Source organism: Dendrobates tinctorius, unplaced genomic scaffold (assembly GCF_039654945.1).
Source record: "Dendrobates tinctorius isolate UK_male_01 unplaced genomic scaffold, ASM3965494v1 ptg000035l, whole genome shotgun sequence".
NCBI lineage: Eukaryota > Metazoa > Chordata > Amphibia > Anura > Dendrobatidae > Dendrobates > Dendrobates tinctorius.
In genome coordinates, this window is record NW_027361703.1 from 45,410,838 (window position 1) to 45,426,951 (window position 16,114).

Below are 16,114 nucleotides of genomic sequence, written 5' to 3' on the forward strand. Positions count from 1 at the left end.
CCGCTGGCTTTTGGATCTCACATGGTGTTTCTTTAATAAAAGACCTATATGAAGGTAATATCCTTATGTCTTTTGATCAAATCCAACTTAAATATAATGTCCCTAGATCCCAATTCTTCCCTTATCTTCAACTCAGATCAGCTGTCCATTCACATTTACGGTATTCAAGTCCGACCCAAGCAATCTCATCTCTCCCTTTAATAGGAATCCTTAAATCCCAAGGCCCTCAGGGCCTTATCTCTACTCTTTACACGTACATGTCGGCAGGAACTGACTCTGCTATAACGACAATTAGGGGGAGGTGGGAGGGCCTCATTCCTGATGCTCAGGCTGACGATTGGGAGGATATTTTTGAATCTCCAACTAAAGTATCTCCATCTATCAATAATAGAATGACTCAATTATATATCTTACACCAGTCATATCTAACTACTCCACGACTTTTCAGGATGGGTCGTCTCCAATCCTCGGAATGTTTGAGGTGTCATACAATGGAAGCAAACTTTGTACATATGGTGTGGGGATGCCCCATTGTCCTTTCATATTGGTCTGAAGTAACATCACTGCTAATATGCTTAGTGCAAATTCCTGTTCCTCTTAGTCCATCAGTTTGTTTATTCAAGGTGCTAGATGAGGAAAATTGGGGACACTATGTTAGGATTTTTCTATGCAAAACACTTTTCTTGGCAAGGAAGGTACTGGCGTTATGTTGGATGGGAGGGTCAAGCCCCTCTCTGAGCCTGGATTGACCTGGTAAACTTGGTCATCCCATATGAGCGAACACTTTATCAAAACAGGAGCTGTATGGGGAAATTTGATAAAATCTGGGATAGATGGAATTCCTCTCATCTCACTATATCGGGAAGTGGAGGCTCGGTCCCACTGTGACTGTTATAGTTGAAATCTATCGAGATTTATGTGATGCCATAAATACTTTTTTTTTATATTATATAATGTACTATGCAGCGTGTTAGGTTGTAGTTTAATTAGATTGGTAGTGCTTTTGTGATATGTACGTTCACAGATATAGATAATTTTTGCGTTTATTTGTGAAAAAATCAGAAATTTGGCGAAAATTTAGAAAATTTTGCAATTTTCAAATTTTGAATTTTTATTCTGTAAAACCAGAGAGTTATGTGACACAAAATAGTTGATAAATAACATTTCCCACGTGTCTACTTTACATAAGCACAATTTTGAAAGCAAAATATTTTTTTGTTAGGACGTTATAAGGGTTAAAAGTTGACCAGCGATTTCTCATTTTTACAACAAAATTTACAAAACCATTTTTTTTAGGGACCACCTCACATTTGAAGTCACTTTGAGGGATCTATATGGCAGAAAATATCCAAAATTACACCATTCTAAAAACTGCACCCCTCAATCTACTCAAAACTACATTCAAGAAGATTATTAACCCTTCAGGTGTTTCACAGGAACTAAAGCAATGTGGAAAGAAAAAATGGACATTTTAATTTTTCCAACAAAAATGTTCTTTTAGCATCAATTTTTTCATTTTCACATGGGCAACAGGATAAAATGGATCCTAAAATTTGTTAGGCAATTTCTCCTGAGTACACCGATACCTCATATGTGGTCATAAACCACTGTTTGGGCGCACGGCAGGGCTCAGAAGGAAAGGAGCGCCATTTGACTTTTTGAATGGAAAATATGCTGGAATATTTAGCGGTTGCCATGTCATGTTTGGAGAGCCCCTGTGTGCCTAAACATTGGAGCTCCCCCACAAGTTACCCCATTTTGGAAACTAGACCCCCCAAGGAACTTATCTACATGCATAATGATCATTTTGAACCCCTAGGTGCCTCACAAATTGATCTGTAAAAAAAAAAGTACTTTTTTTTCACAAAAATTTTCTTTTAGCCTCAGTTTTTTCATTTTCACATGGGCAACAGGATAAAATGGATCCTAAAATTTGTTGAGAAATTTCTCCTGAGTACTCCGATGCCTCATATGTGGTCATAAACCACTGTTTGGGTGCACGGCAGGGTCCGGAAGGGAAGGAGCACCATTTGACTTTTTGAATGGAAAATTAGCTCCAATCGTTATCGGACACCATGTCGCGTTTGGAGAGCTCCTGTGCACCTAAACATTGGAGCTCCCCCACAAGTGACCCCATTTTGGAAACTAGACCCCTTATGGAACTTATCTAGATTTGTAGTGAGCACTTTGAACTCCCAAGTGCTTCACAAAAGTTTATAACAGAGCAGTGAAAATAAAAAATATTTTTTTTTCCTCAAAAATTATTTTTTAGCACGCTATTTTTAATTTTCACAAGGCTAACAGGAGAAATTGGACCACAAAAGTTGTTGTCCAGTTTGTCCTGAGTACGCTGGTACCCCATATGTGGGTGGAACCACTGTTTGGGCGCACGGCAGGGCTCAGAAGGGAAGGAGCGCCATTTGACTTTTTGAAATGCGAATTACCGTATATACTCGCGTATAAGCCGACCCCCCCTAATTTTGCCACAAAAAGCTGGGAAAACTTATTGACGCAAGTATAAGCCTAGGGTGGAAAATGCAGCAGCTACTGGTAAATTTAAAAAATAAAAATAGATACCAATAAAAGTAAAATTATTTGAGACATCAGTAGGTTAAATGTTTTTTAATATCCATATTGAATCAGGAACCCCACATAATGCTCCATACAGTTCATGATAGCTCCATAAGATGCTCCATAGAATAATATGCCCCATATGCTGCTCCATAAAGGTTATGGCCCCATAAAATGTTCCATAGATTATGCCCTCATAAGCTGCCCCCATAAGATGCTCCATAGATTATGCCCCCATATGCTGCCCCCATAAGATGCTCCATAGATTATGCCCCAAAATGCTGCCCCTATAAGATGCTCCATAGATTATGCCCCAATATCCTGCCCCCATAAGATGCTCCATAGATTATGCCCCCATATGTTGCCCCCATAAGATGCTCCATAGATTATGCCCCCATATGCTGCCCCATAAGATGCTCCAAAGATTATGCCCCCATATGCTGCCCCTATAAGATGCTCCATAGATTATGCCCCAATATGCTGCCCCCATATGCTGCCCCTATAAGATTCTCTATAGATTATGCCCCAATATGCTGCCCCCATAAGATGCTCCATAGATTATGCCCCCATATGCTGCCCCCATAAGATGCTCCATAGATTATGCCCCCATATGCTGCCCCCATTAGATGCTCCATAGATTATGCCCCATATCCTGCCCACATAAAATGCTCCATAGATTATGCCCCCATAAGATGCTCCATAGATTATACCCCTATATGCTGCCTCCATAAGATGCTCCATAGATTATGCCCCTATATGCTGCCCCCATAAGATGCTCCATAGAATAGGCCCCATATGCTGCCCCTATAAGATGCTCCATAGATTATGCCCCAATATGCTGCCCCCATATGCTGCCACTATAAGATTCTCCATAGATTATGTCCCAATATGCTGCCCCATAAGATGCTCCATAGATTATGCCCCCATATGCTGCCCCCATAAGATGCTCCATAGATTATGCCCCCATATGCTACCCCCATAAGATGCTCCATAGATTATGCCCCATATCCTGCCCACATAAGATGCTCCATAGATTATGCCCCTATATGCTGCCCCCATAAGATGCTCCATAGATTATGCCCCCATGTGTTGCCGCTGCTGCATATAAAAATTAAAAAGATGACATACTCCCCTCTCCGTTGCTGGGGCCAGGTGCCGGTGTCACTGCTGGCACCAGAGATATTCACCTGTCCCCCGGTCCATCGCTGCTTGCTGCTGTCTGGCACGTCATCTGTCAGTGACGTTAAGACTGCAGGGGGCACAGCACGCACTAACCACTTCACCGTGCCCTCTGCTGTCTGAACGTCACTGACTGATGATGTGCCAGACAGCAGCAAGCAGCGATGAACCCCAGACAGGTGAGTATCGCTATACTTACCCGTCCTGGCACGGTCTCTGCAGCTCCCAGCTTCTCCGCAATCTCCCTTCCTGCGTTCAGCGGTCACGTGGTACCGCTCATTACACTCATGAATATGCGCATATTCATGAGTTTAATGAGCGGTACCATGTGACCGCTGAAGGAAGGAAGGGAGATCGCGGAGAAGCTGGGGGCTGCAGAGACTGTGCCAGGACGGGTAAGTATAGCAATACTCACCTGTCTGGGGTTCATCGCTGCTTGCTGCTGTCTGGCACATCATCTGCCACCTGAGGAAGACAGATGACTCTGTTGAAACGCGTTGTGGACCATGCATTAATAAAAAGATTTTAAATCCACATCTCCCTGCTCTGCGCTCCTTTTGATCGGGTTATTATCCAGAATTGCAATTACCCTCCTCTCTAGAGTCACCCGGCTGGAGCTGCATTGTTCCCCTAACCGCACAGCTGGCGCTCGCTTTTGACCGTCATACTACTATCTGAAAAACTCCTTGTGGGCACAGAGCCTATGACTATCGTTACTGGAATGGTTGCATTGGAGGGAGTAGCTCATGAAACCTGGAATAATTGGAAAAACTTTATTAGATTGATGCAATTAGCAATGTGTTCCGTTAGTCCTGGTATAAAGGAAGTCGTATAGTAGGCACATTATTTCTGTAGCAAAAGAAATTGCTTTTTGTGCATATAGAAAAAGAAAAGCAGATAGAAATGGTCTTTCCACTGAACAGTTTGGTGGAAGATTAATAACCTCATCCAACCATTTTCTATCTTCTCATTAGAATTCAAGAAGCGTTTGTGTTCTCTGGCCCGTATACAGTTCTTCTACTCCTTTGTCTACATGTGAATAGATGCTGTTTCGCATCATGAATCTGTGAGCTGAGAAAACACCCAGACAGGATCGCTCCATTTGCTCTCTACACTTTCATCGTGACAAATATCCAAAATTAGGTATGTATCCATCTGTTCAAGGACATCCAACTTATGCATCTAGTATTGAAGACTTGATGATATTTTTTTATTAAGAGCAGCAATGTCCTGACTCTTGCACTCACTTTAGGTCACTCCTTTATCTGCAAATCCGTCGCAAAATGAAACTTCAAACATTGCAATCAGTTCTTGTTCGCTTTTGGTTTTTTATATGTACCTTCATACTATTGTAGTTATATATTATTAATTGATTGCATCTTTCCTCAAAAAAAAGTGTGTAAAGACATCTAAATTTGCCTAAGGAATCTCACAAACTTCTACTTCTTTGAATTAGAACAGTATGACCAAAGAAGAGAGATACAATGAAGAATTTGGTTATGATAGGATGGCTACTTTAGAGCTTGGGATGCAGGAAGGGAGACTGTACCATGCAGACCTGCAATCATCGGACGGTATACACCCATGTGTTAAATATAAGACCTGGATGTTTTCTCTGCTAATCGGGGTAAGTGTTCATATTGTGCATAGTCTAAAGGTTAGTATGCTGTGTCATTCTTCATTTTTTCTCCGTTTTTATATTTATTTAATGAAAACGGTTACATAACCTTCAGTAGAGAACTTTTAAGAAGGACTGTGAATACTGAAATCCAGTATTTATGGTACTGTGGAATATTCTCACACTGAGTATTTAGTTGCTATGAAGATATTCCCTGTAAGTGATCACACTGGGAAAATTTCCGGTTAGGGTATGTGCACACGTTGCGGATTTGGCTGCGGATCCGCAGCAGATTTCCATGCGGTGTAAAGTACCATGAAGACATATGGAAAACCAAATCTGCTGTGCACATGCTGCAGAAAATTCCGCGCAGATTTGCTGCGGTTTATTTTCCGCAGCATGTCAATTCTTTGTGCGGATTACGCAGCGTTTTTACACATCTTCCATTTTAGGAATCCGCAGGTGTAAAAACGCATTTGAAATCCACAAAATATCTGCAGAAAATCTGCAGTAAATCTGCACTAAATCCGTAGATAAAATGCAGGTCATTTTATCTGCGGATTCAGCCAAATCCGTGCTGAAAAATCCGCAGCCAAATCCGCAACGTGTTCACATTGCCTTATAGTCCTCTCTGCCTGGAATGGCGTAGCATTAGAAAATTGCATGGCAAATGGAAAAAAAAGCGAATTTATCCAGGCTTGGTTCACACATAGGCTATGTTCATACGTTGCGTTTTTGCAGCACTTTTACCAGCAAAAGCTATGAGATTTCAGAAGTCTTGTGAACACACATTTTTTTTTCCTGTCTGAATTGGATAACTTCTCTGTTTTTGCAAACTGCAGCATGTCACTTCTTTCAGCGTTTTTGCAGTAATTTTTCACTCATATAAAGCAATGAGTAACTGCAAAACCGCTGCAAAAATGTAGGTATCAGGTTTTTCTGCATTTTTTTTTGTGCAAAAACCTTTAGGAACTTGCATCATGTAGTTTTGGGGGCACTGAACTTTATCAGCATGTACAAGAGACAATAAAAAAATGCAACAAAACCTGCTTTTTGCAAGCAGATTCTTTACTATCAAGAGAGCAGGTTTTGCATGTGAAAAAATGCAGCATAAAGGCAACATGAGAACATAACCATATAGAGTTCTTCTATGAGAAGTGCGTTGGTTGTTTGTTGGAATTTCTGAAAAAATGGTTTGTAGCAAAATCCCAGCAGAACCAATCGCTGTATTGGAGTCACTTTTGACACTGTCTGGTCTTCCTTCTTGGCAGTGTTCATGTTTTTTAGACATGCACATGGTCTGCCACGTTTTTGTGCATAAAAAGGGGAAGGAGTAAATGCCAGACATCAATATTCATATATCCTTTATTGAATTAATTCCTTCAATCAGCAGCATTTAACATGCATCGGAATGCGTGCATGTCGTTCTCACCACCCATGGGCACCCCCATTGATTTACTTGCATGTCACCAATGGGTTGTCATGACAGCCGGGAGTCAGCTGATGACCCCGATGCCTGTTATTAGTTAGCTTCTTTGACGATCACACCTTCGAGTCCTTCAAGGGAACTAACAATAGCAGTGAAAAGTGAAAAAAAAATGTTTGAAAAGAGAAGAAAACTAAGAATAAAGAAAATAAATGTTCAAATCACCCCCCCATTGAAAAAAAAAATATATATATACCGTATTTTTCGGATTATAAGACACAATTTTTCCCCCAAAATTTTGGGGGAAAATGGGGATGCGTCTTATAATGCGAATATACCTTACCGGCCGCGGTGGAGCAGTGTCCCAGGATCGCGGCTGGAGGGAGAAAGAGTGGAGGGTTGCTACAGGCCGCAGGCTGGGACGAGGGGGTGTTCGGATGTGCGGCGCCCCACTGTGGGTATCCGGTGCTGCTTCGCGTGTCCGGTGCTGCTGCGGGTACTCTGCCGACATTTGTGAAAGGCCAAGTCCTCGCAGTTCCATGATTTCCTATGCGGTCGACTGGACTCCGGGAACATGGCTGCCGGCCGGGGGCGGCGCATGCACCGATGGAGATCTCACACCAAGATCTCAGGAGCAGCAGCACCGGACACCCAAAGCAGCAGCATCGGACACCCGAAGCAGCAGCAGCACCGGACACCCGAAGCAGCAGCAGCACCGGACACCCGAAGCAGCAGCAGCACCAGACACCCGAAGCAGCTCCAGACACCCAAAGCAGCACCAGACACCCGAAGCAGCACCAGACACCCGAAGCAGCAGCAGCACCGGACACCCAAAGCAGCAGCAGCACCAGACACCCAAAGCAGCAGCAGCACCAGACACCCGAAGCAGCACCAGACACCCGAAGCAGCACCGGACACCCGAAGCAGCACCGGACACCCGAAGCAGCAGCAGCAGACACCCGAAGCAGCAGAAGCAGACACCCAAAGCAGCAGCAGCACCAGACATCCAAAGCAGCACCGGACACCCAAAGCAGCACCGGACACCCAAAGCAGCACCGGACACCCGAAGCAGCAGCACTGGACATCCAAAGCAGCAGCTCTGGACACCCGAAGCAGCAGCAGACACCCAAAGCAGCAGCAGCACCGGACACCCGAAGCAGTAGCAGCAGCACCGGACACCCGAAGCAGTAGCAGCACCAGACACCCGAAGCAGCAGCAGACACCCAAAGCAGCAGCAGCAGCACCAGACACCCGAAGCAGTAGCAGCAGCACCGGACACCCGAAGCAGCACCAGACACCTGAAGCAGCAGCAGCACTGGACATCCGAAGCAGCACCAGACACCCGAAGCAGCACCAGGCACCTGAAGCAGCAGCAGCACCGGACACCTGAAGCAGCAGCAGCAGCACCGGACACCCGAAAAGCAGCACCGGACACCCGAAGCAGCAGCACCGGACAACCGAAGCAGCAGCAGCACCGGACACCCCTTCATTCCAGCCTGCTGCCTGCAGTAACGCTCCACTCTTGCCTCCTCCAGCAGCAACCCTGGGACCTCGCTTCACTGCAGCCTCCACCTCCGGTAAGCAATAAGACGCGTGGATTACAAGAAGCACCACCATTTTATTTATTTTTTTCTATAGTTTTTTTTCCTATTTTTCTCGCCACATTAACAAAAGTCAGATTTATCAAAATATAAAAGCAATTAACCCAATCAAAAAACACTAAATTAAAGCGCCAAAATTACATTTTTTTTGGGGTCAATTTCACAAAAAAGACTGTAACATATGATCAAAAATTAATATCTATCTCAAAATGATATCAATAAAAATGTTTTTGCCTGCAAACAATAATGTGTCTCGGAAAATGGCGACACAACCAAAATTTTGGGGAAAAGTTGTGATTTTTTTTTTGTACCACTAAAATAATAAAAAGATACTGGACATATATGGTATTATCGTAATTGTATTGATGTGGCGGATCCTATTGCAAGGTCATTTTTACCACAAAATGTACGCTGTAAAAACAATTCCCAAAAAAACAATGTCAGAATTGCCTTTTTTTCACAATTTCACCACACTTGGAATTTTTTTTTCCCATTTTCCAGTACACTCCTTGGTAAAATCAATGGTATCATTCAACTAGTTCCTCAAAAAATAAACCCTCTTATGTCTATATGGACAGAAATATAAGAGTTATGGCTCTAGGAAAAAACAGAAGCGCAAAAATGTAAATGTGCTGTGAAGGTGTCAAATTATTAAAAATACTCAAAAAGAAGAACTGAGACAGAGCAGACATGGTACAGTACAGCATGAAAACAGTTGTAATAGGTATATATAGTATATTTCAGTTACTGAGTCGTCGTATACATAAGAAAGTGTATGAAAAATACATTTGGGCATAAATAAAGCTAGTAACAATATGAGTGATACCAAGAAGACTATATATGCAAAAGATTAAAGGCAACCTGACCGATCCCCCATGCCCTCCAACTAACCAACCAGAATTTGTGTATTAGTTGTTAGATACCCTGCCAAACAAAACCTTTATAGTGTTTGTCGCACAAATTCATTTGTCTTTGGCCCAGTGGATGGGTAATTGTGAATTGCAAAATGGCTCCATTTTGAGTTTATAATTTTTCGACTGTGCTATCTTAGTTTTTAGCAACTGAGTTATTTATTACTTAAATGGATAGTCTTTATATTTATGCTACTTGCATTTACATGCATACACTTATGAGTGATTCTATACTTAATCTTTTGCATATGTAGACTTTATTTGTATCACTCATATATTGTGTTAATAGCTTTATTTATGCCCAGATGTATTTTCATATACTTTCTTATGTGTACGATGACTCAGTACCGGGGCTATACTATACACAGGCTCGGACTGGCCCATAGGGTAATAGTAGGGAATCCCCCGGTGGGCCCTTGTGCAGGTCTGGGCCCCTAACCCCACCGTGTGGGCAGTACTTGGCATAATTCACTTGATTCACTCTGTACAGAAAAAAAGCTGCATCTCATCATTGATTAACCAAACTAACCAGTTTATTATTATATAGAGATATAGGTAAATTTGTGAACGAGGGTAGTATAATATAACATTTGTGTGTAGGTGAAAAGTGGGCCCCCCAAAGTCAATATTACTGGTGGGCCCTTAGCACCCCAGTCTGACACTGACTATATATGTGGCGCCCCCAGGAGTATGGTCGCCACACTGGCATTGCCTTCCTCCAGGGGAGGGTGATGTCAGGCTTGGAAGCAATGAAGGGTCTCTCTGGCAGTTAACCATAACATACAACACAGTTCCCACTCCAGGCCAGCAGAGGGAGCTCTGAACCAATACTAAGGGGAAGAGCTTCTCTCTGGGGGCCAGGAGGGGAAATTAGTCAGTTAGTGTGAGGAGGGCAACGTGTGTAGACGTGAAGGGAGAAGCTGGAAGCTGAGCAGAGAGCTCACTTCTATTGACAGCGCATGATCTGGAGCCTGGTCTCCAAGGTTGTATGGATACTGACGGTCCTGCAACAGAAACCAGAGGAATAGGAAGCTGTAAATGCTCTATTCTCACATAAGACTCGGAGCTATGGAGGGTGGGGTTGTTGCTATAAAGGGCATGTTTGGAGTAGAGTAGGAGGTTACGACTAGTTCTCATTTCAATGCCATAACACACCCACCCCTTGGACGTTCTGTTCAGAATATCTAGAAAACCGTGCAAACTAGTGTCAGAAAGTAAATTACTTATTGTCATAATTCTGCAGCCCAGATATGTACTGTGATTATGTGAAAAGCCCGGACAACCCCTTTAAGTGTTTTTAATCATTTAGTTCAATAAAGGATATATTTATATTGGTGTCTGACATGTTCTCCTCCCCTTTTTTTTTTTGCTACACAATTTTGTGCATGAGGTTAGACACAGTATTTTGGCCTAGTAGGATTATTACGTTTTTGTGGATATTTGAAAAAGACTAACACCGTGATGCAGTGTTCAGTGGAGACTACTTTATGTGTGAACCTGGCCCTAAAGTTTATCCATGTATTTTTATTTTTTTTGCTCCTTCTAGCATTAAACATTTGAACTTTGAAGGAAGAGAGAAAAATTGCATTGTACTCACATGACTGTCGTCCTACTTTTCTGGATCAACATCGGAGCAATGTTTTAAACTTTTGTACCACTAAAATAATAAAAAGATACTGGACATGTATGGTATTATCGTAATTGTATTGATGTGGCGGATCCTATTGCAAGGTCATTTTTACCACAAAATGTACGCTGTAAAAACAATTCCCAAAAAAACAATGTCAGAATTGCCTTTTTTTCACAATTTCACCACACTTGGAATTTTTTTTTCCCATTTTCCAGTACACTCCTTGGTAAAATCAATGGTATCATTCAACTAGTTCCTCAAAAAATAAACCCTCTTATGTCTATATGGACAGAAATATAAGAGTTATGGCTCTAGGAAAAAACAGAAGCGCAAAAATGTAAATGTGCTGTGAAGGTGTCAAATTATTAAAAATACTCAAAAAGAATCATAGAATCATAGAATCATAGAAAAATAAACCACGCGCCGAATTTTGGCTCACCTTTCATCGTTTTTAAGAAATCTCAAGATGGAAGAGGCCAGGAGCCATTTGGTGAGCTGCATTTCTTGCTACATGTTCACAGATTTACCAGAGGAAAAGCCAAACTTCACATGCCACAAATGCAAGCTTGTGTCCCTGTTGGAGGAAAAGTTGCAAAATCTCGAAGAGAGGTTAGCTACGTTGAAGATCATTAAGGAAAGTGAAGAGTTCTTGGACAGAGCAGAATTATCTCTTTATGTTACAGAAAGAGAAGAAATTCGAAGTGCACCTGAAGAAACAGAGGAATGGAGACATGTGATCCAGAGAAGCAGGAGGATCAGGAGGCAGTCAGCACCCATACTTCTCAGGAACCAGTACCAGGCTCTCACGCAGGAAAACGATGAAGAAATATATCAGGATAAGACTTTGCCCACAAACAGCAACCTTGTACGTCTTCAGAGTCCACCTGGATGGAGAAAGAAAAATGTTGTGAAGAAGAAACGGAGGGTGGTGGTCATGGGGGATTCCCTGTTGAGAGGAACAGAGGCCGCTATCTGCAGACCGGATATAACTTTAAGAGAAATGTGCTGTCTTCCAGGTGCAAAAATTAAAGATGTGTCTGACAGGATATCAGGACTCTTCAGACCTACACATTACTACCCATTCCTGCTACTACATGTGGGGACAAATGACACTGCAAGAAACGACCTGGAAACCATCTGCAGAGACTTTGAAGACTTAGGCAAGAAAGTGAAAGAACTGGGAGCGCAGGTGGTCTTCTCTTCCATCCTCCCAGTGGATGGCCATGGAACAAGGAGGTGGAATAAGATTCTGCAGGTGAACAACTGGCTACGTCGATGGTGCCGTCAGCAACGATTTGGATTTCTGGATCACGGAGTGAACTACTTATACGATGGACTACTTGCTAGAGATGGGGTGCACCTTACGAAGACTGGAAAGTATGTATTTGGAAGTCGCCTTGCTACACTTGTAAGGAGAGCTTTAAACTAGAACATGGGAAGGGAAGCAAAAGACCAGAAAAAGCCATACACCTGACAAATGCTATTGAGAACTCTGCTATTAGAAGTGGAAAGGAAGAACAAAGACGAAAGAATCTAATTAATAAAAATATTGGAGAAAGAGAAAACAATCACAAACTAAAATGTTTCTATACTAATGCACAAAGCATGGGCAACAAACAAGGAGAATTGGAACTACTAACACAGGAAAAGAAATATGATGTCATTGGAATCACTGAAACTTGGTGGGACAATACACATGATTGGAATACAAGACTAGAAGGATACAACTTATTTGCAAGAAACAGACTTGATAAACGAGGAGGGGGTGTCGCATTGTATGTTAGAAACGCGTATATCTGCACAGAGATTGAAGCTTCAGAGACTGGGAGTTCTGTGGAAACTGTTTGGGTAAGAATACAAGGACAGAACAATGGAAAGGACACCATTGTAGGCATTTACTACAGGCCGCCTGTGCAAGCTGAAGATATGGATGAACTCTTTATGCATCAAATGGCCAAGTTCTCCAAAAAATATGACATAGTTGTCATGGGAGATTTCAACTATCCAGACATTTGTTGGGAATCTCTCTCAGGCAAAACTAACAGGTCAAGGAAATTCTTATCCTCTCTTGCTGACAACTTTATCTTCCAAAAGGTAAGGGAGAAAACAAGGGGAACTGCTACATTGGATCTAATCCTTATAAACAGGGAGGAAATGGTTGAGGAGGTAAAAGTGGCTGGGACCCTAGGAGGTAGCGACCATGCTATTTTAGAATTTTGGATAGCTAGAGGAGGAAGACCTGTGAAGACTCAGACGTCAAGGTTAGATTTCAGAAAGGCAGATTTTAAGGGATTCAGAAAGAGAATTGGAGGGATCCAATGGCTGGATATCCTTAAAGACAAAAATGTCCAGGAAGGATGGGAAATCTTGAAAAATGAAATTCTCAAAGCACAGTTGTTAACAATTCCGAAAAGAGGGAAGAATAGGAAGCGTTTAAGGAAACCAGGATGGATGAACACAGAACTTAAGCACATGCTAAAAAGGAAGAAAAAATGTTTATAAAATGGAAAGAGGGAGGCATATCTAAAGAAGAATATAATGCTGTCTGCAGAACCTGCAGGGCACAAATCAGATTATCTAAAGCTGAAAATGAATTGAGGCTTGCAAGAGATGTCAAAAGCAATAATAAAGGATTTTGGGGATATGTCAAAAGTAAAAGAAAAGTCAAAGATGTTATAGGATTTTTACAGGATGAAAATGATGAAATGGTAAGACAGGATGTTGAGAAGGCTGAACTTTTAAATTCCTATTTTGCATCTGTTTTCTCTCAGAAAGGAAATGTAACATCAACTGTTATTCACTGTCCTATTAAGGGAATAGAAGAATCCAGGATATCTATAAACAGAAAGATAGTGAGGAAACACTTAGCTAACCTAAATGAATTCAAGTCTCCAGGTCCAGATGAATTACACCCCAGAGTACTGAAGGAGATAGCAGAAGAAATTTTTGAACCCCTCTCCATAATCTTTGAAAATTCTTGGAGAACAGGAGAAGTGCCAGAAGACTGGAGAAGAGCAAATGTTGTTCCTATCTTCAAAAAGGGGAAGAAGGTGGACCCATGCAACTATAGGCCGGTGAGTCTGACTTCTATACCAGGAAAGATCTTTGAACAAATTATTAAACAACATGTATGTCAATACCTGGATAAGAATGAAGTGATTAAACAGAGTGAGCCTAACTTAATTGCCTTCTATGACGGTATCACTGATTGGGTGGATCAAGGAAATGCTGTAGATATAGTATATCTTGACTTCAGCAAAGCATTTGACAAAGTCTCTCATACAATCCTTATTGAAAAAATGACTAAGTATGGAATAGACATGGCAACTGTTAGGTGGATTCATAACTGGCTTAGTGATCGGACCCAAAGAGTGGTCGTAAATGTCTGCACATCCAGTTGGAAGAATGTCTCAAGTGGGGTACAACAGGGCTCTGTCCTGGGCCCTGTATTGTTCAACATTTTTATCAACGATTTAGATGAAGGAATTGAGGGTAAACTGATTAAATTTGCTGATGACACAAAGCTAGGAGGGATAGCTAATACTAGAGAAGAGAGAGAGGATTCAAAAAGATTTAATTAAACTGGAGAAGTGGGCAGCAACTAACAGAATGGTTTTTAACAGGGAAAAATGCAAAGTACTACATCTGGGCAATAAAAATGAATAAAGCATATACAGAATGGGAGGAATAGGGCTAATCAACAGCAGATGTGAAAAAGACTTAGGTATACTAATAGATCACAGACTGAATATGAGTCAACAGTGTGATGCAGCAGCAAAAAAGGCAAATGCAATTCTAGGATGTATTAACAGAAGCATACAGTCTAGATCACGTGAAGTCATTATTTCCCTCTACTCCTCTTTGGTCAGACCTCATCTGGAATATTGTGTCCAGTTTTGGGCACCACATTTTAAAAAAGACATCAACAAACTGGAGCAAGTTCAGAAAAGAGCGACCAGAATGGTGACCGGTCTGCAAACCCTGTCTTATGAGGAAAGGTTGCAGGATTTGGGAATGTTTAGTTTGCAAAAGAGAAGACTGAGAGGAGACTTAATAGCTGTCTACAAATATCTAAAGGGCTGTCACATTGTAGAAGGATCAACTTTATTCTCATTTGCACAAGGAAAGACTAGAAGCAATGGGATGAAACTGAATGGGAGGAGACACAGATTAGATATTAGAAAAAACTTTTTGACAGTTAGAGTGATCAATGAGTGGAACAGGCTGCCACAAGAAGTGGTGAGTTCTCTTTCAATGGAAGTCTTCAAACAGAGGCTGGACAGACATCTGACTGGGATGATTTAGCGAATCCTGCTTTGAGCAGGGGGTTGGACCAGATGGCCCAGGAGGTCCCTTCCAACTCTACAATTCTATGATTCTATGATTCTATGAGTGCGAGCCCTAACAATGTAGAAAGCGGTGTGAGTTGATCACATTCAAAGGTTCGATTTGGCATATTTTGAGGTTTAGCCAGTTGCCACAAGCAGAGCACAGCTGCCAGAATACTCACTTCACTCCAGTATATGCATGGAGTGCAGTGAGTATCCATTGCTATTAAGTAGCTCTCACAGCCGCAGCCGCCATGCGTCACGTGTCCCCACTATTTATGGGAATGAATATTCACCTCTTTCCACGCCTAAGAGAGTGGAGAGAGGTGAATATTCATTTTTCTTAAGTAGCGGGCACCCTTGATTGCACGGCCAATTCTAGAAGTCAGCAGCTGTGGCTGACACTGCGCGCTATTACAGAGAAATGAATATTCACTCCCAGCGTAGTGAATATTCATTTCTCTTTAGCAGCAGGCACAGAATTTAACCGCAGCAGCGGGCTCCTGCCTCTGTGACCCGCTGCTGCTACTCCTCCTCCATCTTTTGGGACAACGACTCAAGTATAAGTCGAGGCATTTTCAGCACAAAAAAGTGCTGAAAAACTTGTCTTGTAGTCGAGTATATACGATATATATGTGTCGTGCATTTTATCCTGTAGATCTCAATGTTGTAAATGTGGACCCTAGCTAACTTCTATATAAAGCTTTAAAAATGTCCAAAATGATCTGTTATGAAGAGAAAATGTGGTTTGAAGGGCAAAAAGATGCAGGGCAACATCATTGGCATAGAGGCCTCTATATGTTTTTGTAATATAACCCTCTCTTCCCTGTATTCAATTCTAGTGTTTTTA

General features: G+C 41.9%; 1 protein-coding gene across 6 annotated transcripts in view; it reads left to right on the forward strand.

The window, feature by feature from the left end:
• The first annotated feature begins 4,743 nt into the window (after positions 1-4,743).
• The window catches only part of MLC1 (modulator of VRAC current 1), a 130,471-nt gene continuing 119,100 nt past the window's right edge, over positions 4,744-16,114 (forward strand). For 3 of the 6 annotated variants that reach the window (XM_073573464.1, XM_073573468.1, XM_073573467.1), the window contains exons 1-2: positions 4,751-4,893; positions 5,207-5,377. In XM_073573464.1, coding sequence (XP_073429565.1) covers positions 5,213-5,377 — 165 coding nt within the window. In that variant the 5' untranslated portion in view covers positions 4,751-4,893; positions 5,207-5,212. Of the gene's footprint in view, positions 4,894-5,206; positions 5,378-16,114 lie in introns of all 6 variants that reach the window. The other 3 variants (XM_073573469.1, XM_073573466.1, XM_073573465.1) reach the window with 3 other exon arrangements.